This window comes from Marmota marmota, unplaced genomic scaffold (genome assembly GCF_001458135.2).
Source record: "Marmota marmota marmota unplaced genomic scaffold, marMar, whole genome shotgun sequence".
NCBI classification, from domain to species: domain Eukaryota; kingdom Metazoa; phylum Chordata; class Mammalia; order Rodentia; family Sciuridae; genus Marmota; species Marmota marmota.
In genome coordinates, this window is record NW_026000119.1 from 11,871,269 (window position 1) to 11,893,290 (window position 22,022).

Sequence of the window (22,022 nt, forward strand, 5' to 3'; positions counted from 1 at the left end):
AAAAAGAAAAAAAAAAAAAAAAAAAAAAAATAGGGCTAGGGTGTAGCTCCGTGGTAGAGTGCTTGCCTGGCTTGTATAAGATCCTGGGTTTGAACCCCAGCACACACCCCTCCCCCAGCACACACCCCCTCCCCAGCACACACACAAAGGTAAAAAGTATTATTAAGTACATATCTAGTCTCTGTACATGATCATCCACATTTACCCATATCCTTTGTAATATTTCAGTAGGAAGTAAGAAATAAGAATGTTATTGAGAAATTGATTCACAGAGTTGCCTACCACTTTAAATTACCCAAATATTTTCAAGAGTTCCATAACAACAACAACAAATTGGTCTCATAATCAGCTGAACTCACAGTCATCAGGAACATGTGATTAAACAGTTCACACACACCACCAGCTTCAGAGCTGGGTCTCCCAGCGTGGGAAAGCTGCTTCCCCTACACTGCCCAGAGGAGCCCTAACTTTTAAAAACTCTCAGGCATTTAAGGAATATTGTAAAATTCAAATCCCCCAGGCCCTAAACACTAAAATTATCAAAAGCGGGCCAACAAAAAGGGAAGAAACTACTTATTAAACAGCAACTCTGTGTTTGGAGAACCCTGTTGGGCTTTTAAAAAGATACATTTAATGGTCATTATTTTTCTTACTTTACAGATAAGAGAACTAGAGTCTGGAGGATAAGTCAAATGCCAGTATGACACTCGGAATGGGGCTAGAATTCAAACCCAGGTGTAACTGGTTACTCTCTCCCCCTTGGCTGGAAGCTGCCTCTCATGGGGAAAGTGGTAGGGCCCCAGGAAGCCCCCAGAGTCTCAACTGGAGGTGGTGGCCTGAAGGTAAAAGTAAGAGTGATGTCAAGATCCTCCCAAGCCCTACACTTATTCCCTTTGCTCTCAACTCTTTGCCTTTGACCTTTACAAACTATTAAGGAACACATATTTTTAAATATGTTTTTTAGGCAAATAAGATATTTCTTTCCCATTCTCTCTTATGAAATACTGTGTCTTATTTGAAAACTGGTACCTCCATTCTTAAACTAAGGATGATTTCCTATCTCAGTCATCAAGTGCTCACTAGGGGAAAGTAAGTCTCTGCCGGATGTTGACAGATAATCTAAAAACGAAAACTGCTACAACTTCCAACCGTTGAGAGGTTGATTTATCAACAGGGCCACCACCTGACATCTGTGCAGAGCGGTACAGACCACAAAGTGCTCCTTCAGAGAGAGCACACATCATCATATGGGGGTGGGGCATGAAAACATTTCTAAGAAGTGACCTGGGGAGGTTTTGATTTAGGAGTGGCACCACCTCTATCCTTCATTATTTTTTAAAAAATTTTTTTAGATGTTGATGGACCTTTATTTTATTCATTTATATGTGGTGCTGAGAATTGAACCCAGTGCCTCATACATGCTAAGCAAGCATTCTACCATTGAGCCACAACCCCAGCCCTATTCTTTAATTTTTTTAAATTAACGAATCTTTTTAACTTTGTCCTGCCATTTGGCTCCCCACCTACCTCCCATACTCATCAGCTTTGTGCCTTTATTGAAAAAGGTACAAGTTTCTCTGACTACTATAGCCATGCTGGAACTCTCTCCCAGGAACAATCTTTTATCTCATACTCATTATGGTGTGAGAAAAGACCAGTCAGCTACAGAAGATCTCTGGCCCAGGCTTCAGAGCACCAGCTTCTGAGGTGACAGTGTGGAAGAAAGTTTGAGGATTTGGGGTTTGGTGACAGAAAGAAGCTAGACTGACTATCTGCCACTGATAAATCAGTTACCCTTTCCTTTCCTTCTTTCATCTGTAAAACGCAACCTCAACAGGAGCAGTGAGATTGAAATTAAAGCATGTCTATCAAATGCTTAGCCTACGACTAGGAGTGTAGCTCTGAGGTAAAGCACTGCATGTACAAAGGTTCAATCCCCAGCACTAAAAGGGAAAAAAAAAAAAAAAGTTGTTTCATTCTTGGGGCATCTCATAAGCACTGTGAACCAGTAGGGTCTCCACATCCTCACCATTCCAGTATCAAGCAAAATAGAGTATTCTCTTAACTATAGTTGAAAACATCTAAGCTGGTAAATAGCTTTTCCCTGCCAATCATCCAGGGACTTCCAGCTCCTCTCCATCTGCAACCTCTGCACCTTTGGAAGACAAATTCAGAGGGCAATCACCAAACATCTGGAAAGTCAGTAAATACATTAGAATTATTGTGTGCTTAGTGCCTTACTAGTTTCACTGGGGTTACAGAGGGCAATCTCTGACCTCCAGTTGTTTAACATCTGGTTAGGACTTGGACTGGGATACCAAGCGGGGGGGGGGAATACAAAATAAAAAAAGGCAGCAAGATAACCCTGATGAGGAGCTGACACAAGAAAGGAACTTACTGTAGGTGGACCTTCAACTGCAGGGCTGAATTTGGACAGCTGTTCCCAAGTCTTAATTCCATAAATTGCATATTATTTTAATAGTGTTGTTTTCAACACCATACACTGTTTAAATACTATAGTTTTAGCTTAAGGGTATTGCTCATATACAAAACCCTATAACTACTCAAAAAATATTATCCTTAAACTTTAAATGAAAACTTGACAACTCCCTTTGAACTTCTTTTATAAAGGGCAAGACTTTTCTTGAAGCCTGAACTCTTTTTACCACACAGAAGTAAATGAGTTTTCCTCCTGATGTTCAGTGGGCAAAGAAGTAGAGGAAGAGTTCAAACCCTTAAATTGTCCCAAGAGAGCAGGACTCAGAAATTTCACCCTGTTCAACTTATTGTAACGGAACCTAAACTCCTCTGCTTCTCAACACAGGAAGGCTACCTGCCAGTCTGCCCTAGGCATAGAGCATTTTTTTTTTTTTTCCAGAATTTGAAAATCAAGGCAGGCCCAGGGTGACAGTGGCTGCTTCCTTCCCTGTAACCTTAACAAAGATCTTCTCTAGTGCGGAACAGTCAAAATTCAAACGTAGAGCAGCCCCAGGCTTACCACTAGGAAACCCTGTTTTCTTTTAATTAAAAAAAATTTCGAGGTCATCCCTCAGCTTTGTTTACAAGTAATGAGTCCAGCAGCCCCCATTTATCACCCCTGGAGATTCTTTTACACTTTGATGTGAAAAGAGTCAGGGCCCATTGTGATTTCAACTACCCCAACAGCAGTCCTTTCATTTGCAAACGAAGCCCTGGCCCCTAGTATGAACCAACTGTCAGAAAAAAATTCATTGCCTTTCCTTCCAATTATTTATCAGAGACAGGGGAGAGAAACTGGCTTTAAGGCATCTCTCAAGAAAAGGTTCCCAGCACACCCCTATGCATTCCCTATCTTCACTGATCCTTTCTGCCAAGAATGTCCCTTTCCAAAATCCCACCATGCATGAAAGGCAAACTCCTGCCTTAAACCATCCCATCTGGTATGACTTTCTCTCTCCTTTCTTTTTCATAGAAAGCCCAAGGGGCTCACCATTACTTCTGGTTTAAATATTCCTCCCTTAAGGAAACACTGCAATTTTCTCCAGAGCAAGAAATGCGACACACCTTGACTTGGCCATGACATTTACCCATCTCAACAACAATAAGGCCAGAAGGCACCCACTTTCCCCATCTCTACCAGTATTCAAAGGAACCGAATAGTAAGAATATTTAAAAAGGAAAGAGGGCTCAAAGATTTTTTGAAGTATCTAAGAATCTGAGGTAGTAATCAAAAAGGAAAGTACATAGCATGAAGTATTTTTTTGTTTGTGTAAAGGTTTTATTTTATTATACTTTTATTTGTAGATGGAGACAGTACCTTTATTTTTATTTATACATTTTTATGTGGTGCTGAGGATCAGACCAGTGCCTCAAGTGCTAGGCAAGTGCTCTACCACTGAGCTACAACCCCAGCCCTTTAGTAAATGTTTTAAATGAAAATGTAACATACTTTTTTTTTTTTGAATTGGGGATTGAACCCAGGAGAGCTTAACCACTGAGTTACATCCCCAGTCCTTTTTAGTTTTATTTTGAAATAGAGTCTTACCAAGTTGCTGAGGATCTTGCTAAGTTGCTGAGGCTGGCCTCAAATTTGCAATACTCCTATCTCAGCCTCCTGAGCTGCTGGGATTACAGGGGTGAGCTACCATGCCCAGCTTTTTTTTTTTTTAAATACGGTTTTTATAAATAAACATTTTATATTAAAATACAACATATGCTTTAGAAAGTACACAGGGCTAGGGGTGTAGCTCAATGGCACAGCACTTGCCTAGTGTGCAAAAGGGACTGGGTTTCACCCCAGAACCATGAAAGGAAAAAGAAAAAAAAAAACTCACATGAATTTCTACAAAGTGCCCTTGTAACCAGCATCCAGATCAAGACACAGAACACTCCTGAACTACTAAGCTATTTTAAGCAAAAACACTTATCTTGACTGTAACCAAGCTTTAGCGTTAACTTCCATTCCTCAGGGATAGAACCACAGGGTTTCTCACCCTTAACACTTGGGACTTTTGAAGCTAGAAAAGTCTTTGTGTCAGGGACTGTCTGATAAATTGTAGGATGTTTAGCAGCATCTCTGGCTTTTCCCCCTCTAGACTATGATGACTAAAAATCCTCCAGACATTGCCAAATGACTCCTGGGAGAGGGAGAGCAAAATTATCCCCAGTTGAGAACCACTGGCATACAGGAGTGAGTTAAACACATTCACAGACAGCAAAAACAGACAAATCCACAAAGTAGGACATACATTCAACTCAGCTTCTTAAATCAGCCAACACCCCCCACTCCCCAAATAAGTAGATTAAATGCTACAAATGAAGACTCAAGAAAAAACAATGCAACATGTGAACTTTGGTTTTGGAAGAATCAGGATATAAACAATTTCAAAAGACATTTAAAAGGCATCTGAAAACTCTGTAACTAGATAGACGTAAAATGTTAATTTTAAACTAGGCAAGATGGCTCATGCCTGTAATTCCAGCTACTGTGGAGGCTGACACAAGAGGATCACAAGTTTGAGGCCAGCCTGGGCAAGTTAGGGAGACCCAGTCTCAAAATAAAATAAATAAGGCTGCAGATGTGGCCCAGTGAGAGAGCTTGGCTAGCATGCACAAAACCCTAGCTAGATATAATCCCTAGTACCACCAAAATATAAAAATGAAATGTTAATTTTATTAGGTTTGAGGTTGGTATTTAATTCCACAGGGAAATATTTTTTAGATGAACATAAAGTATGCAGGAGTAAAAGAAGAAATGTCTGGGATTTGTTTAAAATATTTTGGCAGGAAAAAAAGTAAAATACTTCAGCAAAGAAAGGATAGATATTTTTAAAGTGTGGCAAAGTCTTGAGAAATGTCATGTCTGAGAAAAGGATATGTGAAAATTAAAAATTCTTTATATTGCTACTAATGTCTGAATATTTCCAAGATAACAATTTTTATTTATAGTGATGAATAGAGGAGAGAAGTGCACTTGAGTCTAAATTAGATTATTATGGCTAATTGCAGACAACATTTTATTTATTTGTTTATATAAGTGTTACTGGGAATTGAACCCAAGGTCTTCAGGATGCTAGGCAAGCACTCTACCACAGAGCCACATCCCCAGTCCCAATTCTTTAATTGTCACTATAATGTATGAGATATTTTTTGTTCCCTTCATAGCCTTTAGACTCTTCTCTTTAAGAAGAAATCTTGGATGACTTCTTGCTTTTAGTAGATTTTAAAAGACCTATTCACTTAACTATATTCAAGAGAGAAAAAATCTGGGGTGTATGTGTGGGGACTGGGGATTGAATCCAGAGGAGCTCTACCTCCAAGCTATATACCCCTGACCTCTTTAATTTTTATTTTGAAAGCAGGGTCTCACTAAAGTTGCACAGGCTGGGCTTGAACTAGTGATCCTCCTGCCTCCACCTCCTGAGTAGCTGGGATTACAGGTATGCACCATCTCATCCAGCCTAATAACCTCTTACCTAGATAAATACATACAATTACTTTGTATCATGTTTTAGTTCTTTTTAAGGCAACAAAAATGGTGTCTCTCTGCATTGCAGGCTGGGAAGAAGGCATTATCTGATGAAGGCATCAGGACTTGTTGGTCAAAAGCAGAAATGAAATTGCACAGTGCCTCATATATATTTTAGTACAGAAATCAAATTTTTTCCCAACCAAAACCAACCTCCTTGCCCAGATTCCTTAGAGTCTGACTTGCATATTCAGCAATGAGCTTCTCTAGGTCTTTGCTGCTTTTAATAACATGAGACTACAAATCTGAGTCCTTTACAGGGTGATTTATCATGAGGTACAGAAAACAAAACTCAGGGTTTGAAATATTGTCTCTCAAACTTCTGAAACATGTGAGGGAACTAGAACTGAAATTCTCTTCTTTCTAGCCCTGTTTCACAAATTCCAAAGGAGGATAGCTGCTACAACTTCAGAGGGAGACCCAGTCTCAAATAACAGAGAAAGGATATCTCTCACATGAAGACACTATAAAATTAATATCCCAACAAAAATGATATAATCCTAAGCAACTCAATGTCCGTTTTATTATCACCTGAACCAAGGTCTCACCTAAAGTGGTAAAATGTCAAATGCCTGGATAGTGTCCATTATACTGAAGGCACTGAATGGATATGAATTCATTCTCTCCAATTGCTTGTATTAGTAGAAAGTTCAGGCTGAAGGCCAAGAGAAAAGCCACATGGAAATGAATTTGAAACTGCATCATGGGCCCATTAACTTGTAAGACTAAAAAAATGTAAAGATGATTCTAAACACATCTACCTTATAAGTAAGCAATTCCTCTCCTAAATATCTATCCAAAAGATATAAAAATATGTGTAACATTATTCATAATAGGAAATAGAAGGAGATACAACCTAAATGTGTACCAACAGGTAAATAATACACAAAAGATGATATACCCATACAATGGTATATTTTTCAGCAATAAAAAGGAATTAAAGCCAGGTGCTATGGTGCACACCTGTAATCCCAGCAACTTGACTCGGGAGGCTGAGGAAGGTGGATCAAAAGTTTGAGGCCAGCCTGTGCAACTTAGTGAGACCCTGTCTCATAATAAAATATAAAGGGCTGAGGATTAAGCTCAGTGATATAGAGTGCTTGCCTAGTAAATATGAGGCCCCTTGATTCAAAATCCAGCATTTAAAAAAAAAAAAAGTTGATCTGTGGTAAAACATGAATAAAGATTGAGAGATCTAAGTGGAAGAAGCCAGTCACAAACCCTACATATTCTATGACTACATTTACATTTATATGGAGTGTCCAGAACAAACAAAAGTATTAAATGGATTAATGGCTACTTGGAGCTGGGGGTAGGAATGGGATTAACTGTAAACAGGTAATTCTGTCTACTGAATTGCAGGAAATGTTCAAAAATTGGACTGCCATGATGGCTGTACAACTCAGTAAATTTACTAAAAATGATTAAACTATACTTAAAACAACATGTAAAATTATACCCAATTAAATTTCTGTTGTTTCTAAAGATGACTATGCTAATTGTAAAAGAGTACATGCTATGTAGCAGAGTTTTCTTATAGTTCTTTGTGTGTATTTAGGACAATCCCATAGACAATATTAAATGCAAACGAGACCACAGTAAAAACCTTTTAAGTGTATCCATATGCCCTGCAAATAACTGTATTTCATGTCTCCTTCTGAAAGGTTTGTTTCTCCTTCATTCTCCTTCCTATCAGTGCTATTCTTAGAGCAGCTCATAAAGGAAACCCTTCATTCCAAAGAGTTGCCTTTAAACAAAGCCCTTTCTCTCCAAGGAGAACTAAGGGAGCTACTGACTCCCCTGAAGCCCACCATTCTACCATCACGACCTGAGAGGAAAGTTAATCATTTTCTGAGGAATGATGATGTTCCAGATACTGTGATGGCATTTACATCATTATTCTCCTTATTCTTATTGTAAGGAGGTTTTAAAAGTTAGCCAAAGCCTGGGGAGGTGGTGCATGCCTGTAATCTCAGTGACTCAGGAGGCTGAAGCAGGAGGATGACAAGTTTGAGACTAACCTCAACAACTTAGCGAGGCTCTAAGCAACTTAGTGAGATCCTGTCTCAAAATAAAATACCAAAAAGGGCTGGAGATGAGGCTCAGTGGTTAAACATCCCTTGGTTTAATCCCCAGTACCGCACCCCCCTCCAAAAAAAAAAAAGTTAGTCAACTTAACCACATGACCCATGTCAGAGAAGAGGTTTCAACACAAACTGGCTTCAGATTCTCACACACAGCTGTGCTCCAATCTGACATGTGATTGAAGGTTTTACTGGAAAATTACTATTTCTATAGTTTAATCTTTTTGCCACCCCACCCCAATTTTAACTGTCTCTTTGGAAAATACCTAATTTCAAAAGTGATTTCCTCAGATCTGAAATAAGTCTAAAACCAAGCTTCTAAACCCATTAAACTGAGTGTCTCATCTGAGGATCTGAAGCTACACATAGCAATAACACATACCTGCCAATCAGCAACACTTTCCAAAATAAAGAAAACACACATTCTGTATAAGAAGCATGACTGATTGTAAAAATCATATCTCAAACTCCTTCACTTGGAAAATACAGGAAAGCCTCCTTATTTCCCCATTTCACAATTCCAGGTGCGGATTATTTACAATGCCCAAGCCAATCACTCTTTCAAGAAAACATGGTCTTTAGCCATTAATCTCCTTGGTAAGCATCTGGAAATTCAGTCCCTGATTTACTCACACAAAGGAAATCTGTCCATATAATAGGTGTTAATCTGTTTAACACCTTGTAGCTTCCTCACTAATTGAAGGCTCCTCTCAATTAGGAGAGTCAAACATTATTTCAGACTCTCCTAGGTAAAGAAGGCTTCTAAAGGTGCCATATTATAAAGTGAGCCATGCTTCACAAAATTCAGTCCCTCAGTTCCCCCCCCAAATACTGACAAGCATCTCAGCAGATCTCCTACAACATTTATAAGAAGTACCCACCCTGGTGGCAGAAGACAAAGCCTGTCTGGTAGTACAGGCTTATTGAAATGTCCTTCATTCTCTTGTTTTACCTCAACATGTTTTCTCCCAGTCACCCTGCAAGCATTTCCCAGAACGAATTCTCGCCGCACGTTGGCTGTGAGGACCCATACCCAACTTCAGAAGGTAATTTAACACACACACTTTGGTCAAATTTAAGATTCAAAGAAGAAAATGAGAGATTTCAAGCAACTGATACAGAAGGGTTAGAAGTTGAACAGGCTACTAAAATGGCAAAAAGGCATGCTCTGTTCAATAAAAAGAAAATTAGAAACCCCAGAAAAACAAAACACTGTTAAAAGATGAAGTGATTTAAAACAAGGCATAAATTTGAACCATTTACTCAAGAATTCATTTGTCCTTATCAATATGAACCTTCTCTTTCAAGTGATACTTGGGTTGACTCTGAACACAGAGACATGAAATCCTAAGACACTATTTTGCTTCCTGTGGCAGGGGTGGGAGGGGGTGCTAGGGATTGGACCCAAGGTCTGGGCATGCTGGACGAGCACTCTATCACTGAGCGACATGCCCAGCTCTCTTCTTTTTAAAATTTTTTATTTTGAGACAGGGTCTCACTAAGTTGTCCAGGCTGTCCTTGAACTTGTGATCCTCCTGCCCCAGCCTCCTTAGTAGCTGGGATTACAGATGTGCACCACCATGCTTGGCTACTGTTTTGCTTTTTGATCAAAACCATGTAAGTAATGGTTACAGGCTTTCCATCTTTTGTTATCAATATAAGACAAAGTTTGCAAGGAAATAAAATAATTATAAAAAATATGTCATCAATCTGAGCAATTTAAAACTGAAAGCTGAAGTAATAGTTCGAGGTAGAAGATGAGGCAGAAGAAAGAGTTGGGATTATAATATTATCAGATTAGACTGAAAAGTTGATGAAAAGAGAATATGAAAAATATTTAATACTGATTATAAAAGTAATATATTAATATAAAATATTATTATGAATATATTTAAAATTACTAAACAAATAGGAGAAAAATAATATTGAATTGCATGGAAAGAAAAGAATACATATTACATGATTATTTTAAAGAAAATTCCACCAGGTGCAGTGGTACACATTGCTAATCTCAATAACTCAGGAGGCTGAGGCAGGAGGATTGCAAGTTCAAAGCCAGCCTCAGTAATTTGGTAAAGCACTAAGCAACTCAGTGAGACTCTGTCTCTAAATAAATTATTAAAAAGTCTGATGATGTAGCCCAGTGGTTGAGCACCCCTGGGTTCAATCACGGTACCAAGACAAATAAAATAAAATTCCCAAAGAAGGCAAAACAAATATATGAAACTGGAGATTAGAAGAGTAGTGACTTTGAGGGAGGGAGCAGCTGAAAAAGAGGAGAGGGGAGTTTGGAGAGCTGGTATTGTATTTTCTTAATCTGTTACCAAGTGTGTTCACTTTGTGAAAATGCATTGAACAGTACTTACAATGCCTGCTCTTTTCAGCCTGTTATACTCCAGTAACAATTTTCAAAAAGAATTAAAGAAAGAGGAGGGGAAGGAAAGTACAGGAAACTTAAGTGAGCTCACATTCAATGGTATCTAATGCTCATAAATCCGAAAATCAAAATATGCCTATGCCTATTATGTATAAGAACTCAATCAAGTCAGGTGTGGTGGCACACCTATTAATCCTAGCAACTTGGGAGGCTGAGGCAGGAAGATCGCAGGTTTTAAGCCAATCTCAGCAACTTAATGAGACCCTGTCTCAAAAAATAAAATAATAATAATAATAATAATAATAATAATAATAATGAGTGGGGATGTGGCTCAATGGTAAAGTACCTGTGGGTTCAATCCCTGGTACTAAAACAAAAACTAAAACTAAAACAAATATTGTCTTTGCACACTATATTAGTACTGTTCATGCTTATGACTTTCTATGTAGCCCTAAGCAAGTAGGGGTTCACACTCAGACTTTCATTTTCTTTGAGCTATTAGAGTTGCATGCTCCATAAACATCTGCTTTCTTTCATGTATATCCCATTGTGGAAAAGTTCCACATGAACTTGATGTCCACCCCCCACCGAGCATAACTACTTAACAATTCAATACCTATCATGGTTAAACATTTACATAATTGAGCTACTGGTATATATTAAAAATAGACCTCTATTTAGGATTTCCCCTAGCTTATCACTTGTACTAGGTATTAAAGTGAAAAGTAGCATACCAGGGAGGTAAGGAGCTAGGAAAATAAATGTAATGTAAATAAAAATAACGCTGAAGTTGTTAGAATATTACTACAAAGGGCAATTACTCATCTCAACTTAATAATGAGCAAGGACAGCCACAAAAAATAATGAGCAACAACAGAAAAATACATGTAATACAAAACATCTTTTAAATCTTTTCCACTAATAATTCTCTTAACTATTATAATTGATTTTTTTTCTACTAGAAAAGACACTGGATGCAATTTGAACAACTAGAAACTTTCAAAAAATCAAACCTCTACAAAAATCTTATAGCTGAAAGACAAAATGTCTTCATCCTCTGAAGTTCTCACCCATCTGGGCTGGAGATGAGGCTCTAGTAGAGTGCTTGCCTAGCATGCATGAGGCCCTGGGTTCATTCACCAGAATCCCCTTTACTCACCTATGCCCAACTTTTTTAATCCAATCAGATATCTAGGTGCTTCTATAAGAAGACTCCAGATATAATATTCTATGGAAGTCCACTCTCTAATAGATGAATTCAAAGGGACCCAATCAAATGCCAAACATGGGGGAAGGGGTATGACTTGGTGATTAGAGCACTCGTCTTGGATGCAAAAAGCCCGGAGTTGGATTCCCAGCACTGAAGGGGGGGGGCGGGGGTGGGAACACCAATAATTTTTCTAGAATAGTTTTTCAAGACTAGTGACTTGAAGAGAATATCTGGAAATACAATCAGATGTGAAGAGCTATGAAATGAAAATTCTAAAAGTGAAAAAATATTGATAAAGATTATTAAGATATATAACAACAATGAACAGTATGCCAATTGCCAGAAGACACAATATATGGAACAAAAGAGACTCCAACGATAGATCAAAGAATGTAATGGAATTTAAACACAGCATTCAATTAAATGGAGAAAAGAGAGGTGATGTGATAAGTTATGTTGAAATTATTATCTAGCTTTTCACTTTTTTTTTTTTTTTTTTGGTACTAGGGGGTGAATACAGGGGCACTTACCCACTGAGCCACATTTCCAGCCCTTTTTTGTTTTTGTTTTATTTAGAGACAGGGTCTCACAGAGTTAGTTAGAGCCTCACTAAGTTGCTGAGGCTGTCTTTGAACTGCCTCAGCCTCCCAAGCTGCTGGGATTACAGGTGTGTGAGCACGTCTGGCTAGCTTTTCACTTTAACAACAAAAAAGGCTCCTTAATATCCCTCATCTTTTAATGGTCTTATTATTATGAAAATTTACAAAATACACTAAAGACTTTAAATACAGGGGTTGGGGAGGTAGCTCAGTGGTGGACACTTGCCTAGCATGCTCAAGGTCCTGGTTCAATTCCCAGCACTGAAATGGGGTGGTGGGGGGGGACACAAGATTTTAATCACAGATTTACAGAAGGAGTAAAATACTAAAAATCCTAAAATGTAAAATGGGTTGCAAGTTAAGAAAGCCAAGAACTCCATGTGTGAATCTGGTTGTGCGGGAATTATAACGCACTGGCAAGTATCAGTACTTTCCCAACTTTTTTTTTTTTTTTTCCCCCTAACTTCAAGTCTCTCTGGGTGAACTGATAAAGCACATGTCCACAGAAGGAAATCAGGTGGGAGTTCTGGTCCATTTGTAGATTGGAGGGAATCATCTGGCACACCTGATAAGAACTGATGGCAAGTTCCTCCTGAAGCTCAGAATCAGAAAGCTTATGTCCTACCAAAAAGAGCTACAGCTATTCAATTATGAGCACTGCTGTACAGCAATGCAGGCCTAGTGTTGCTGGATCTTAAAAAAAATTTCAAGAGAAGATAGAAGTATAGCTTGTTATGTAAAAACACTGGCAGATAATTTCTTTCAGAATGTTGTGAAGGGCTAACCAAAACCCATATGCTGACCAGATTCATCCCACAGGCCACCAGCTTACAAGTTCTGATTTAAATGCAAAAAAATGAAATCACACAAATGCCAGCAAAGAACACATGCCATTATTTTCACAATCTTGGAGTAGGAAAGACCTTTGTAAGCACAATCAAAACCAGAATCCATAAAGGACAAGACATTTAACTACATAAAAATTTAAAACTTATGTGTAACTGAACATTATGAACAAACCTAAAGGCAAATAATGACAGGGTTTCCCAGGCTCCGGGGGGATGTGGAATGGCAGCCTGGTCTCATGCCTTCCCTAGGGTGGGGAAAGAGAACACACCAAGTTCCACAGCAGTCCCATCAGGACCATCTGAAACTGAAGAATTTCCTTCAGGAAGGAAGTAGAAATGTCTCTAGGACAGTTCAGAATTACAGGCACCAAAAATCTACTAATAAGCTGGGTGCAGTGGCACATGCCAGTAATCCCAGTAGCATGTGAGGTCGAGGCAGGATGATCACAAGTTCAAAGCCAGCCTCAGCAACATAGTGAGGCCCGGCCTCAAAATAAAAAATTAAAAGAGCTGGAGATGGGGATATGGCTTAGTGGTTAAATGCCTCTGGATTCAATCTCAGTACCTGCCCCTCCCCCCCAAAATACCACCAAAGGACTTAAAATCAGCATAGTGCAGCGATATAATCACTCAATGTATATAGCAGCTCAATTCACAATGGCCCAGCTATGGAACCAACCTACATGCCCTACAACAGATGAACAGATAAATAAAATGTGGTATATATACACAATGGGATATTACTCAGCCATAAAGAAGAATGAAATTATGGCATTTGCCGGTAAATGAATGGAATTGGAGATATCAGGCTAAATAAAATAAACCAATCCCCAAAAACCAAAGACAGAATGTTCTCTCTGATAAGTGGATGCTAAACCCACAACAAAGGAGAGGAAAATGAGAAGTTCACTGGACTAGAGAAAGGTAAATGAAGGAAAGGGAAGGAAGATGGGAACAGGAAAGACAGTAGAATGAATCAGACATATCTTTCTTTTCCATAAATATGAATACAGACCAAAGTAACTCTATATCATGTACAACCACAATAACGGGATTCTAAATTGGAACAAGTTATACTTGCTTTATATTTAAAAATATACTTGACTATCATGTAAAAAAATTAAAAACAACATCACTAACAACAACAAAATCTATTAATAACTACTAGTTGAAGCTGAGTGCCATGGTGCCTACCTATTGTCTCAGTTATACAGGAGGCTCATGCAAAAGGGTCATTGGAGCCCAGAAGTCCCAGGCCAGCCTGGGCAACATGGAGAAAACCCTGTCTCTTTAAAACAAATCAAAACAACTAGTTGAGCAAGTTTTGAGTTTCCAATTCTTATACTTGGATACTTGTTTTGGTAGGGAGTAGTGGGGATTGAACCAAGTGGTGCTTTATCACTGAGCTACATCCCAGTCTGTTGTATTTTTATTTTGACAGGGTCTCATTAAATTGTTTAGGGCCTTGAAAATTGCTAGGCTGACCTACAACTTGCTACTTGCCTCAGGCTCCCAGGTGGCTGGGATCACAGGTGAGTGCACTAAACTTTGATATGTTTTTAAACAACTAATAGCTTGGGTAAAAACTAATTGGTGATACTATGAATTCTATATGTCATTGAGTTATTCTTGAAATTCAGAATATTAGTTTTCTCTCCACAGTCAACACTCAGTACATCCAAGAAGGCTCTGAAGTGAGTGTGCAGAGCAGAAAGGAGAGATGTGAAAGAGGCAAGATATAAATATTACAGAATCCCTGGTCCCAAGACTGTCATAATGAGGTGGATTTATCATATTTGTTTCAGCAGATGCTAAATGTGTTCATTTTTCCAAGTGAGTGCAACATGGAACAGTACCTTGAACACAGAATTAGGAAGTTGATCTAACATCCACATTTAAAATAAATGAATTAAGAAACACAAGAAATTGTTTGCTTTAAAGAAAATATGGGGCTGGAAGGGTTAGACAGCAGCAGTGCTTGCCTAGCACACATGAGCCTATGGGTTCAATCCGCAGCTTCCCCCACCCCAAAACAAAAACAAAACAAACAAAAAGAAACAGGAGCACAGTGGTGCACACCCATAATCCCAGCTACTCAGGAGGCTGAGGCAGGAGGATTACAAATTAAGGACCACCTTGACAACTTAATGAGACCCTGTCACAAAAGATAAAAAAGACTGAGGCTGTAGCTCAGTGGTAGAGCATTCCTGGGTTCAATCCCCAGTACCACCCCCATCCCCTCACCCCTGCCAAAAAATGATAGACAGTCTTAACAGATTTGACTCAAGGGAGAGAAAACTGACATTTTCATACACTTTCCTATTCTAGAGAGTTCTGAAGTTGCAAAAGAATGAAAAGGAACAAACTTATTCTTTAAAAACTTGAATCTAAGTTTAAATATGATCATGCTCTGAATCATAGATTCCATGCTTACCTGCTGCCACTGCTTTGGACTCTATCAGTGAATGCCATCCCTGCCAGTCAGTGGAAAATGGCTGGTCTGTTCATCTGAAAGAGAAACAGCAGCTTGTGAACATATGACCTGTAAGAAACCTTCTTGGAGACAGAATTCAAAGTTCTCATTTGAATTAGAAAATGGTTCTTTGCCAACTGCCAAGTTGCATGAACAAACAGCTTATATCAAAGGCCAAATACACTTTTAATTGAGGCCACTACTCAAAACCATTTCCAAAAGAAAAAATGTGCAGAAGCTTATCATGAGGAGGAGAAAAAATAACATCTCCTGTTCTCTGCCAAGCATTGTGTTAAGCCCTTTTAGAAATGATTTTTTTCCATGTAAATATTACAGTAAACTTGCAAGATAAAACACCGATACCCCATTTTATAGATAAGAGAATCAGTCTTGAGTAATTTGCCTGAGGCTACAGGTGTGTGAGCATCCTCAATAAAATTAAGAAGAAAGGTAAGAATGTTGAGTATACAAGAGAGAAAATTAAGAGTTGATCTTCACACAAGAAGAAGAAGAAAAAAAAAGGTAAATCAGTCAGATCAGGGTGCACATGGGTAATCCCAACTCCTACAGAGGATGAGGAAGGAGGATCACAAGTCCAAGACCAGTCTGGAAAACTTTGAGATCCCACCTCAAAATCAAAAATGAAAAGGGCTGGGGATGTCGCTCAGTGGTTCAGCGCCCAGCACTACAAAATCAAAACAAACAAAAATCAAAAAAAACTTAGGACAAAGTAACAATCCATTTTTAAGATTTTACTTCCACTCATAAGAGGTACTTAATAATGCTAAACAAATAAATAAATAAGATTCTTGAACTTTCTCTCAAAACAAGACTAGATTTTGAAAAAAAGAAAGTGTTGTCCAGTCTGGGCAAATGGCCCCAATACTCTTATATACCTCTAGAAACAACTCTCTTTATAACTAGCAACTATCAACAGCTGTTTCCTTTCCCCTCTTTATCTATTTGCAAACCTGCTGCATTTATCTGAACTTGTTTTACATAGTTTCTATTTTTTTCTTTTCAAATATTCTTAAAGCAAAGATACATTGCCAAAATATCTAAGTACAGATTTAACAAACTGTACAAAATGGCAATACTACATGAAAGCTGTAATCATTTTACAGATTTACAGCCTGCTAGGATTACAAGGCTGTTAAAATTTCATATAAGGAAAAATCACTGCATACAGCCCTACAGAGCTCCATTCTCGGCTCCTGATAAGGCCTTATAGCTCCTTCTCCATGAAATTTTTAAGTTGATAAGTTGCTAACTACAATGTTTCCATTCTGGTAGATAGCATTTGTTACTGTATCTCTTCTCCCTAAAACTGCAACATGAATGTTACAAATATTCTAGAGAAATTCACACTAGCAGAGCTCTTTAAGTTTTTTAGGATCAACCATGTTTAGGAGTCAATTCTGCAAATAGCTCTAGTGGCCCTAGGCAACTTCCCTAAATTCTCCAATTCAATCCCTACTCATTTTCTCTTTCCTTCCCCCCAACACTTACTTTCTATTTTTTTCTCTTTCTCCATCTCTTTACCTCACCTCTTTTGTTTTATTATTTATTTATTTGCTGTGCTGGGAATCCAACCCAGGGCCTCACACATGCTAGGCAAATGCTCTACCACTAAGCTATATTCCTAACCTCTCCCCACCCCCTTTCCTCCCTGCTAATAGCTTACTTTCCTTCCCTCCTTCCCTAGTTGCTCTTACTTGCTGGCACACAGTAAGCAATCAATAGTATACTATTGCATTTGTGTTGGCATTATTCTTCATAACACTTCTGTAAAGACATCTGAAGAGTCCCCAATGGCAGTCCCCCAACTGACCCTCCTAATGATGATGCCCAACCTGTTTGAAAGCGAACACCCTGAGAGCTCCTTGGTGAGAGTGACAACAGCCAGGAAGGAGGCAGGTTGTGTGATTGGTGGGTGCTAATCTGAGAGAGGGGTCCTGAACTCATGTGTGTGTTCACTTACTCACTGAACCCACAGACATTTCCTAAATGTCTGCTCTAAACGAGGTACTAAGAATAAGAGTGAACAAAAAGTGATTGCCACACTGAGCTTACATATATATTTGAAGCCAAAAGATGTCACAGAGAATGCCAGAATGCCTGAGAGCAACTGAGGTAGTGTACTGAAATCTTACATAAGGTGGTTGATTTTTTAAAAAATATTAACACTTGAACAAAGACTTAAAGAAAGTGCTGGGAACAGTGGTACACACCTGTAATCCTAGTAACTGGGGAGTTTGAGGCAGGAGGATCACAAGTTCAAGGCCAGCCTCATAAATGTAGTGAGAACTTGTCTCAAAGTAAAAAATAAAAAGGGCTGGGATGTAGCTTAGTGATTGAGTTCTACTGGGTTCTATTCTAAGTACTCTCCCCAACCACCTACAAGAAACCACAACAAAACGCTTGAAGAAAGTGAGCAGCAAGCCATGTAGATCTGTAGTGAAAAGATCCTAGAGAAACCGATAAATAGAAGACTGAAGGAATGAGCAAACCTCTGGTCTCACCACTCAGGAGGAGCACAGCTTCTTAGGTAGATGGCTGGGATACAAAGTGAAAGAGACCACAGTCCCTGAGGGGCCTGTCTGTTCAACTCAAATCCCTTACTTGGCTGGGAGGCAGGAGACTTACCCACAAAGGCAGGGGTAGGCTGGCTGTATCAGATTATTGAGTCTTATCTTACAGGAAAGACCAAATTCAGCCTATGAAAAGCTGTGAAGGGCCTGAAGTATGATTTGCACAGCTCCATGGGGGTGGCCATGCAGTTCATCATAAGGTTAGGTTAGAATGGAGGCCTATCATAGTCAGGAAATTGTTCTTCTAAACCACCACTAAGAAATGAATGTAGCAAGGCCAACACTGTAAAAAATAAAAACAAAAACCTAAGAAAGGAACTTAGTATATGGTTCCGTTTAGCAATTCTTTTTCAAGGAATCATTCTTTAATGATATAGCCATGTGCTAAGCATGGTAGCTACTCCAGGGGCTGAGGAAGGAGGATCAGAAGTTCAAAGTCAGCCAGGACAACTTAGAGAAATATAAGAAGGTTCAAAATATAAGAAGGGCTGGAAATGTAGCTCAGGGGATTAAAAAAAATACACAGTCACACAGTATATAATGAGGTGGGTACAGTAAAATATTGTTTATAATGGAAAGAAAACTAGCAACAACCTAATGCTTATCATCACAAAAACAGCTAAATCAATTATGGTGCCTCATAATGAGGTTTAATGTAACATAAAAAAAAAAAAAACAGATAGGCTTACCTAAACAATATCTGAATAAAACGTACAATGTAAGCTCACTTGTTTTAAAAAAGAAAATGCTTTATTTTTATGTTTAAGTTTATGCATAACACCATAGACATACACACCCACACAGTTTGGAATAACATGCACTCAACTGTTAATAGTAGCTCCTCTAGAAAAAGAAGAAGAGATTTGAGTGAGAAGGCCAGTGCAGAGATGTAAAAAGTCATTTTCACTTTTTTATGCTGTAAATGCTACAAACCTTTAATCTGATCTATAAATCTATCAATGTATAAAGCTTTAATTTTTTTTCTTTAAATATGGGGGGCGGTGCTGTCCTACAAATACTGAAATCAGAAGGTCATACTGAAATTTATATATATTTTACATCAATTTTACTAGATTATACAGAAAGAAGAGTAATAACTGAGGACAGTTAAAAATCCTCCTATTAAGAAAGCAGGAAAAATACTCACGTGGTTCTGTTTAATAACAGAGTGGTGCTGTAGAGCAGAAGGAAGATCACAAGACCAAAGTGGGCAAGTTAGGCTCTGTTGGCCTCACTGCTCCCATCTGCAAAATGGAGATGGGTCTCCTATCCTACAGTTACCGAGAAGAGTAAATTATATCACCCAGTTAACATGTCTAGCACACTGACAAAACACAGGTCTTCAAAAAATAGCTGATCTGATTATATTATTGAAGTCAGCCATATCCACATTAAACTTTATGTAAGTAACAGATTATATTTCATTTAGGGATATGCCCTGTCATGTCTTCTTAGGAGACCCTTCTATAGTCCTTCCACCCCCTTGCAGTACAAATTTGCTTGGAAATTAAATTGTCATGTATACCAAAGTGCTTTTTTCCCCTAATAGCAGGGAAAACAAAGTAAGAACACTTAAGTGTTTTATATGTATATACATACACATTTATATTTACAATGAACACTCACACCATATACATAAAGAAAAGAAAGAAAAATAAGGGAGAGTACAAAAAAAGAAAGAAAAGAAATAAAGAAAGATTCAGGATACTGTTCTCAAATATTCTGCCACAGGTCATTAAATACTTCCAAAATCTAGGATGTTCTGGGGAAACTACTCTCAGGAATCTTCGTGACATGCTGGTAAAAGGTTGATTTGCAACTCAGGACATTAGAAAATAAGTCTTCTTCAGCTTTTGCATCAGTATATGGGACTTCATAGGGTTCTTGTTGGTTTTCATAAAATAGTGTTTGTAAATTTTTCAGCACAATGACTGGCTCATGGAAAGTACTCAATAAATGGTTGTTGTTGTTCTAGTTATTTTTCGTCAACCAAATCACATGCCCAGGAGACTCCATACCAGGGAAGCTTTCAGTGGGATAAACAGAGCTAGGTAGGTCTCAAAGTTCCATGACCATGACCTAGTTTCCAAAGTAGAATGAGGAAAACTACTCTGTCCAGAGGCCAGAGAACTCTAGGACTGGTCAGTTTCTGGTATTCTCTACTTCCCCTTTATCCAAACATACCTTCCATGAGTAACATTCTCTTGGTAACAGGCAATGTGTCAGGGTGAGTCATGAGTCATACATTCTGTTTTAGTCTGATTCTCCAGAATTCTACCCCAACCAGATTATAATCTCCCAAGATCTCAAACTGGCTTAAGCACTTACAGATCCTCCAGCTCTCCTATACTACCTAGACCTCACAAACTTTGAAATCCATAATGGAACACAATTTCCCCCAACTATCACTTTTCCATTTCTGTTATGGTTCATATATGGAAATGTCCCCAAAAAAGCTCATGTGTGAAACAATGCAAGAAAATTTAGAGGTGAAACAATTGGGCTATGAGAGCCTTAACCTAATCAGTGAATTCACCCACTTCAACGGATTAACTAGGTGATAACTGTAGGCAGGTAGGGTATGGCTGGAGAAGGTGTGTCACTGGAGTTGTGCCTTGGGGATTTACATTTTATCTGCGGCGAGGGAGCACTCTCTTTGCGCTTCCTAGTGCCATGTCCTCAGCTGTTTTCCTCTCCCACACCCTTCCACCATGATGTTCTGCCTCACCTCAGGACAAGGAAATGGCATTGGCCATCTATAGACTGAGATCTCTGAAGCTATGAGCCCCAAAATAAACTTTTCCTCCTCTAATTGTTCTTGTCAGGTCTTTTGGTCACAGCAGTGAAAAAGCTGACTAAAATAACTTCAAAGCCTATTCCATGGGATTCTGGTGCTGCCCACACTCAAGTACACATCCCATATTTTGTTGACTTCCTCTCTCACCATTTGGTTCTCAGTTCAAAGACACATTCTCAGAGAAGCCTTTCTCGATTCTCAAACCTAATGTAACACTGTAATGTCCCCTCAACCGTACTTTCCCACCAACCAACTCTCCATTCCATTATCCCCATTTTGTGGGTTAGGAATAGGTTTGGCTGCAAATAGCAACTATTTAATAAAAGTTTATGTTTCTCCTATAGCAAATTTAGAAGAAGGTGGCTCCTGGTATGCTTTTAGCCAATCAATGACAGCACTGGATACTCTAGCTCTTTCTGCTCTGCCATATTGTCTTCAGGCCTGTCATCTAAGGTATAAAAGACTGCCACCAAATAGAAATTTCATTCATGTACAAGGCAAAAAAAGAAGAGAAGAAAGATATGGCTGTGTCATCCTTCTGTCAGGAAAGGAAAGTTCTTCCCCAAACCCTTGGCTACCCAAATGGGCATGGTGATGCATATCTGTTATGGTTTAGGTATGAGGGACTCCCCCAAAACTCACATGTTAGACAGTAGAAGAAAATTTACAGATGAAATGACTGGGTTACAAGAGGTTTAACCTAATCAGTGCATTAATCCCCAATAGGGATTAACTTGGTGATAACTGTAGGCAAGTAGGATATGGCTGGAGGAGGGGGGTCATTGGGGACATACCTGTGGGGTATATATTTTGTCCCTGAAGTGTGGAACATTCACTCTCTGCTTTTTGGTGGTCATGTCTTGACCTGCTTTCCTCTACCATGATGGGCTTTATCTTGGGCCCTGAGCAATGGAGCCAGCCATTCATGAACTAAGACCTCTGAAACTGTGATCCCTCAAATAAACTTTTCCTCCTCTAATTGTTCTTGTCAGTATTTTGGTCCCAGCAGGGAAAAAAAAAAAAAAAAAAAAAAAAA

The 22,022-nt window shown here is 38.7% G+C and overlaps 1 protein-coding gene across 2 annotated transcripts in view; it reads right to left on the bottom strand.

The window, feature by feature from the left end:
• Aff1 (ALF transcription elongation factor 1) overlaps positions 1-22,022 on the bottom strand; it is a 189,444-nt gene that overhangs the window by 161,170 nt on the left and 6,252 nt on the right. For both annotated transcript variants that reach the window (XM_048784858.1, XM_048784856.1), the window contains exon 2: positions 15,560-15,633. In XM_048784858.1, coding sequence (XP_048640815.1) covers positions 15,560-15,597 — 38 coding nt within the window. In that variant the 5' untranslated portion in view covers positions 15,598-15,633. The remainder of the gene's footprint in view (positions 1-15,559; positions 15,634-22,022) is intronic.